This window comes from Schistocerca americana, chromosome X (assembly GCF_021461395.2).
Source record: "Schistocerca americana isolate TAMUIC-IGC-003095 chromosome X, iqSchAmer2.1, whole genome shotgun sequence".
NCBI lineage: Eukaryota > Metazoa > Arthropoda > Insecta > Orthoptera > Acrididae > Schistocerca > Schistocerca americana.
In genome coordinates, this window is record NC_060130.1 from 485,780,630 (window position 1) to 485,789,086 (window position 8,457).

The following is an 8,457-nucleotide window of genomic DNA, read 5'->3' on the forward strand; positions in this document are numbered from 1 at the left end:
TTGACAGGAAAGGGGGAAAGAAATACAGTAGAAGAAGAATGGGCAGCTTTGAGGGATGAAGTAGCGAAGGCAGCAGAGGATCAAGTAGTTAAAAAGACGAGGGCTAGTAGAAATCCTTGGGTAACAGAAGAAATATTGAATTTAATTGATGAAAGGAGAAAATATAAAAATGCAGTAAATGAAGCAGGCAAAAAGGAATACAAACGTCTCAAAAATGAGATCGACAGGAAGTGCAAAATGGCTAAGCAGGGATGGCTAGAGGACAAATGTAAGGATGTAGAGGCCTATCTCACTAGGGGTAAGATAGATACTGCCTACAGGAAAATTAAAGAGACCTTTGGAGATAAGAGAACGACTTGTATAAATATCAAGAGCTCAGATGGAAACCCAGTTCTAAGCAAAGAAGGGAAAGCAGAAAGGTGGAAGGAGTATATAGAGGGTCTATACAAGGGCGATGTACTTGAGGACAATATTATGGAAATGGAAGAGGATGTAGATGAAGATGAAATGGGAGATATGATACTGCGTGAAGAGTTTGACAGAGCACTGAAAGACCAAAGTCGAAACAAGGCCCCGGGAGTAGACAACATTCCATTAGAACTACTGACGCCCTTGGGAGAGCCAGTCCTGACAAAACTCTACCATCTGGTGAGAAAGATGTATGAAACAGGCGAAATACCCTCAGACTTCAAGAAGAATATAATAATTCCAATCCCAAAGAAAGCAGGTGTTGACAGATGTGAAAATTACCGAACTATCAGTTTAATAAGTCACAGCTGCAAAATACTAACACGAATTCTTTACAGACGAATGGAAAAACTAGTAGAAGCCAACCTTGGGGAAGATCAGTTTGGATTCCGTAGAAACACTGGAACACGTGAGGCAATACTGACCTTACGACTTAACTTAGAAGAAAGATTAAGGAAAGGCAAACCTACGTTTCTAGCATTTGTAGACTTAGAGAAAGCTTTTGACAATGTTGACTGGAATACTCTCTTTCAAATTCTAAAGGTGGCAGGGGTAAAATACAGGGAGCGAAATACTATTTACAACTTGTACAGAAACCAGATGGCAGTTATAAGAGTTGAGGGACATGAAAGGGAAGCAGTGGTTGGGAAGGGAGTAAGACAGGGTTGTAGCCTCTCCCCGATGTTATTCAATCTCTATATTGAGCAAGCAGTAAAGGAAACAAAAGAAAAATTCGGAGTAGGTATTAAAATTCATGGAGAAGAAATAAAAACTTTGAGGTTCACCGATGACATTGTAATTCTGTCAGAGACAGCAAAGGACTTGGAAGAGCAGTTGAATGGAATGGACAGTGTCTTGAAAGGAGGATATAAGATGAACATCAACAAAAGCAAAACAAGGATAATGGAATGTAGTCTAATTAAGTCGGGTGATGCTGAGGGAATGAGATTAGGAAATGAGACACTTAAAGTAGTAAAGGAGTTTTGCTATTTGGGGAGCAAAATAACTGATGATGGTCGAAGTAGAGAGGATATAAAATGTAGACTGGCAATGGAAAGGAAAGCGTTTCTGAAGAAGAGAAATTTGTTAACATCGAGTATAGATTTAAGTGTCAGGAAGTCATTTCTGAAAGTATTTGTATGGAGTGTAGCCATGTATGGAAGTGAAACATGGACAATAAATAGTTTGGACAAGAAGAGAATAGAAGCTTTCGAAATGTGGTGCTACAGAAGAATGCTGAAGATTAGATGGGTAGATCACATAATTAATGAGGAAGTATTGAATAGGATTGGGGAGAAGTTTGTGGCACAACTTGACCAGAAGAAGGGATCGGTTGGTGGGACATGTTCTGAGGCATCAAGGGATCACCAATTTAGTATTGGAGGGCAGCGTGGAGGGTAAAAATCGTAGAGGGAGACCAAGAGATGAATACACTAAGCAGATTCAGAAGGATGTAGGTTGCAGTAGGTACTGGGAGATGAAAAAGCTTGCACAGGATAGAGTAGCATGGAAAGCTGCATCAAATCAGTCTCAGGACTGAAGACCACAACAACAACAGTGTGACTCATATTATAATACTGCTCCAGTGCAAGGAATATACAAAATAATGTTAGGCTATCATGGTTACTGAGTGTAAAAGGAGAACAGCATGATAGTCATGTTGTTTGACAGCCAGAAATATGTGACTGGAATAATGAAAAACCTGAACTATGAGTGCTCAAAAAAAATCACTGACTTTCTCATTAAAGCCTTCTCTAAAAAGTTTAACAATTATTTGTCACTAATGCATCTTATAAAGCCCCATCCATTATTTTCGATGGGGATCACAAGGGATCCAAGACAATGATTTCGGACCAGGAAAGTCGACAGCAATTTTTCTTCTCATGTGTTACCTGTGAATGGAAGGAAAAGAATCACAAAACAGATCGCAATAAGAAGTACCTTCTTTATATTTTCGTGTCATAATGCAATTTAACATTTGCCACACAGCATGAATTTATTTAGTAATGCCTGGTAAAAGGCTCACTCCTGCGACTGTGCATAGATGACATTGAAAAGGAACAAAATCTGTGGGTTATTCCATAAAACTAAGCTTGCTTATTTGCTCTACAAAGGTAAGTATTATTACCAATGTTTCGCAATTTCTTTCTCAATGTTCATTTTCTGGCATATAAAATTCTTTTGATCTTTTATCACTGTGATTGCGCAAAATGACACTTTCTAACATTCTGAAAATAAACCAATATTTTTATCAATTCCTTATGAAATTTGGTGATTATATAGCAAAAAGTATAAGGACTGGGAAAAAAAGACACTACATTTAAGTAAAAAACCGTTGAGGCAGGACGAAATATATACCTTTCAATCTCTTGTATTTTACTTTGAAGGGAATAAAAATAATATATGCTATTACATTGAATATCGCATTTCAAGGGATAATTACCATAATAATGAGCAATGCATTTGCTATCTTAAGAGAGTTGTCATTCCCTTATGGTACTTAGAAACTGTTTGAATACATTCTTTTTCAATCCTGTTAATTAAGTCTATTTGTTTAATATTTTAATCAAATTTCAGTTTTGTCATCAATACCTGTATATCTGTAAATTGCTCACGACATTTTCAACTGTTGCCACTTCCTCCGAAATTCAACATGCTTGTCAGCACTTATTCATTGGTTTCTAACCTAAACATCATTTATTATAACAATTAACAGTGCCGAACAGCATGAAAATTTTCAAACCTTTAAAACGTAATAAATTTTCTGAGACAATTGGAGGTTTACTGATAAAAACTTGGTATTGCTCCTTGTACCTGTATGGAGTACAAATAAGAAGTTTCATCCAAACCTGAGAGGGTGGGCAAGATGGCTCAGTTGACTTGTCACGGAATGATCATTGCATCAATCTTCCACTTTTGTACCTAATTCAAAATCTATTTATATCAATCAGACAACAAAATACTATTATATACCACTATAAGAAATTCATTCAATATAACAGCAATACAGATTTGTTAAGGTAGCATTTTATATCAACAGAATAGTACCTAGTGCTGCTTTTCTCGTTATCTCACAATGCTACCAGGATTCATAGATGAGGCTGCTAGAACCTACTTCCATGGCATCACATTAGTAACGATTAGCAGTCCCTATTAACATATTCATATTTAGAGTGAGGGGAGCTGCCTACCAAAGGTATTTCAAACTCTGTTTAAACTGTGCTTTATCTGAAACCAAGCTTTTAATAGTTACTGCAATTTATTGCAAAAGTGTGTCCCTTTTTGGACCAAGGTAAGTGATTTTAGGTCTTAGTGTAGATTGTTTTTATTCATAGTACTGATACTATGTATTGAGCTATTGGTTAGAAACAGACACACATTATTGGCAGCAAATTTCATTCAGGAATAAATATACTGATACACAGTGGTTGGAATATTTACCCAGTTCTTTGAACAGGTTTTTTCACGATGTTCTTGAATTCACACCACAAATGAGTCTTATTACACTCTTGAAAACTTTTGCTTGGCTGAGATGTAAGTAACATAAACCTCTTTTACATCACAATAAAATAAATGGCAGAAAACATCCATCACCCTTTGTACATTCAAAAAATGAGATTTTCATTCTGAAATGAACATATCCAATATTTTCAGATAATCAAATTGAATGTTGAAAAGTAGTTACATGTGTCATTTAGAAATGCAATAATTTAATCATTAAGTCCATTTACGATTAGAATCTTTGGGGATAAAGGGAACAATATCATAAATCCAGCTAGTTACTATTTTATTTTTGTTTGTCAACACTTCGCATTTTTAAAACAGTACAATACAGCTTGAACAGAGCAATTATAGTAATTTACACCAAATTCTTTTATTACGTTTGCTGCTACTGAAAAAACTGCAACACTTACATACTTACACTACAGATAACTTTTTTTTTTTTTTTTTTAAACACAAGAAAATTCATGTTGACAGTTATAGAGCGAAACTGTATAGATAAGTGAAGTTTAATACATGTAGATGAGATAACATGAAAGTATACTTTTGCACAGGAAACTTGCAAGTCATCACACAGCTCAAACGTTCCCAAAAGGGAAAACAGCTGTACCACATTCACATGATTGATTACATGAAGAATAACATTAATATCTGCGTGTCTGTTATCATCATTTAATAACGGAGATGCATTTTGTGTCTATTAGTTAAGAAACTGCTGCTATAACTTTTTATTGCACTCTACTCATATGGATCAAAATGAATAGTGCGGGAACACACTACGGAAATCTTCGACTTATTTCTGATTCTGTAAATACTATACTGCATTACTATCTGTTTCACACACAATTGTTTCAAGACTGAATACAGTATATTCAGGTAAGTTTTGAAAGTAGCATTTTAACCAACAAGGGGGCAAATAATAAGATGAGGTGTCTACAATAAACATTCAAATTCACCAATCCACGTTGAAATAATTTCCAATACAGTGAATGACGTTTTTAATGGGGAGAAAAAAATATTCACACAGAACTAGTGTTCGGAGTGATATCACAAACAGTTCTCCATTTGCACGAAACGGAGTATCCCATAATTTTCTGAAAACTGGACTCGAGGTTTTCATTCACATCGCATTTTCTGTAAGTTCGACGATTTTACAACCCAGAAGTCCACCACCTGGCGACCATGATGCAGGAATCATGTGAACGTTTACGAAATTCCCCATCCGTTTAAGTTTCACGTTTATCTTCCGTCCAACAGAATTCTGAACAACGACGCTAAAATCTGAAATACTCCTAAAATTACTACTATTCAGTGAACCAAATTCCACTATTTCATCGCCTTCAATAAGGCCTGCACGATCTGCTGGAGAATGTGCAGCAACCCAGGCTACTTTTGCGACAGGCTGTGTGTTTGCTCGTTCTGTTGGAACACACATTTCTATACTGTCTTTCGATGCGGCATGGAGAGCATGCAGCTTTTCTTCAATTTCTACCATCATGTTTCTTAGATCATTTCGAAGGCATATTATTCTCTGCCTTGCTGCTCTTACTTCATACACATCTATGTCAGACCTTGGGTAGTCTTCTGAATCAACGAGAGGGTCTGTCATTCCAACCCCATTCTTTGATAACACAGAATATAAAGAAAGTAACTGCTTTTCCATACTCTCTTTCTCTGCAATCAATTGCAGCACCTCTTCTCGTGATACTTCGTTCGACGTATCCATCATAGACATAATGTGGACAACTGTATAATGACAACCAGGGTTCTCAAAGAACTAGAAATGCAGAAAATTACATGTCACTAGCGACAAAATACATTGCCACGCGCTTCACATTTCACTTTATTTACCAACACTAAACACAAGCCACTGCAACTCGACATTTACTATCCTTCAACGATATTATTTACATCATAGTATATTGCTATAAAACAGTGTCGCCATCCTATAAAAGTTACAAAATGGTTTCGAAATACTAACCACAAACAATCATATTCATTTACATAACATACAATTGTATGATGAAGGGGTAAAACCAGGAAGAGATATTGAAGGAAAAGGCTACCTTCCGTATATCTGTGAGTAAGCACAGTACCACGCCATACATTTCCTGAATGGTTATTCCAGGAACGACTTTCCCACCCATATAGGTTGGCAAAAACTGAGGAATATGCCGAGTATTTCGGCGCGCTTTATTAATGTTATGTACTGGCCGTCTGCAAGAATAGTGTGTTAAAAATGAGTGATGAGTGTGGCAGATCTAAAAATTATAAAATACTTTGATGCTGGTGGATACCGTTAAGACCTGAGGAGCTTAGTGTCCAACGAAATTAATAAATCACATTTCTTAAATGAGTATTGTGTATGCCTATATGGGGGGCTACTTTCATGAAGGCAAATTGAAACGTTTCTCCCCAATTCTCAAATAATTTTCGTTGTCCTTTATGCCCTCGCACTGTATCTTAAGAAGCAAATTCTGGTGAACACTTGGAGCTACACTTCTCGCTATCCATGGTTTCACCCACAATGGTTTCCATTTCTCTTTCTTTTCAACCAATGCGCTCGCCACGAACATGATAATGCAGTCGTGCAGGCGATTAACTGTTCGGCTTCGATTCCCAAACAACTATGACGAAAAATTTTACGATCGTGCAATAGCTTCAGTGAAATAGTTTGCTCAAAGAAATTTTACGAACCCTTTGACAAACATCTTTTAACGGCGTAATAAGGGCCTTGGGCTCCATGCGTTTGTGTAAGCAGGCACAACACCACTTCGTTGACGTTACACAGACGTGCGCTCAGGCTTGCATTTATAGTTGGCATCGGTAGTGTGTTGTGTGACGTCATGTCTGAACGACTCGAGCTACAGTCACGACGTATTCTAAATGGATCACGTTTTATAGCATGTAGTAACACTCTTTTATTTTGAATGTTGATGTTTCGAAGTTACTTCGTAGTGGTGTTCATGAGTGATTGGACGGATGCAGTTCTGTTTGTCAGGCATTGTACATTACATGTCTGCCTCCTATTGGAATTGCCTGTTCGGAGCTCTGTTAGTGATTCATCAGATTATCGGTAGTTATTAACTAGAGATTTGTTTTCGCCTTTGGAATTGTTAGTTCAGCATGTTGATAGCTGGAGGTTTACCATTTGTCTTGCATTGCTGTTATATGTGGATATTACGACGAAATTTACTAACAGATCTTTGTATGCCGTAATGGGTGACGATATAGCCAGAACAACAAGGTTCTTGCAGTTGTATGCTCTGCTGGTACAGTTTGTTAAGGGCCATGTTTGTGTGCAATATTTGAAGTTAACCAAAGTCAGACCATGGGAGAATATATGTGGCGTTATCGCCAAAGCTTTTCGATATTAGATACATCAGCGAATTTTTTATTTTTGGTGTAATGGACTTTGTTCTAACTATATAGGAGTACTGAGAGAAAGTTCGCTCTGCCCCATGTTGCATTGTTGCCAAATTTATTCAAAATGGTGGCAATAGATATGGCAATATTGCAATGATGTCATGGCAGGAAGTTCAAATTTTGGCGGGAAAATAGGTCAACTCCACTAACATAACCACCTCCCCCTCCCTCTGAAAATGGCGGGAAGTTCATATTTTGGCAGGCAAAAAAGGGCACTTGGGCTACATCCACCACCTAAGAAAATGGCAAGAAAAATATCTTTTGGGCTACCTCCAGTAACCTAAGAAAATCGCAGGACAATTTTGGCGGCAAAGTATGTCACTTGAGCTACCTCCTCCGACCGCCACCTTTTCCTTGGAATTGATGGGAAAAGGACTCAGCCTTTGCTGGATAGGATGGAGGTAAGTCTTTATTTTGCGTGCAGTCTTTATTTAAACAATTTGAGGCAGTATCTCTATCCAGTCTGTTCATCATGAGGTCCGGAGTCCAACTACCTAGTACACAGTACTGCAACCAGCGGTCACCATCATCCCTCCCGTGACATAATCCCAGATGGCGATCTGGGGGGAAAATGGCGGGAAAAGGACTCAGCCTGTTCTGGGGTTCTGAAAAGAGGAAGGACTGACTTTATTTATTTCGGAGCAATTTATTTAGCGATGGAAATGATGCAGTGCACTGATGTGCAGACATGGAAACAACTCGTAAATTGTCAAAAGTGCATGTAAAACGCTCTACAGACACGCTCACTGATTGTAAACTGTCGAAATAATGACGTACACAGCATACAGACCTGCAAACTACTTGTAAATTACCGAAATAATGCAGTACACTGATGTAAAGACATGCAAACATCTCGTTAACAGCCTAAATAATGCATTTAAAAGGCTCTGCAAACACGCTCACTAATTGCAAACTGTCGAAATAATGCATTGCACAGCATACAGACCTGCAAACAAATTGTAAATTACCGAAATAATATGTATCGCTCTGCCAACAAGCTGAAATAGTCGAAAATAATGCAATGCATGAACAGCCAGTGCACATAAAAACCACTTTTGAACT

The 8,457-nt window shown here is 37.6% G+C and overlaps 1 protein-coding gene across 1 annotated transcript; it reads right to left on the bottom strand.

The window, feature by feature from the left end:
- Positions 1 to 4,236: 4,236 nt before the first annotated feature.
- LOC124555383 (26S proteasome non-ATPase regulatory subunit 9) lies at positions 4,237 to 5,867 on the bottom strand. Its single transcript, XM_047129278.1, has one exon. The coding sequence runs from the start codon at positions 5,702 to 5,704 to the stop codon at positions 5,090 to 5,092; it is 615 nt and encodes a 204-aa protein (XP_046985234.1). The 5' UTR covers positions 5,705 to 5,867; the 3' UTR covers positions 4,237 to 5,089.
- Between the last annotated feature and the right edge of the window lie 2,590 nt (positions 5,868 to 8,457).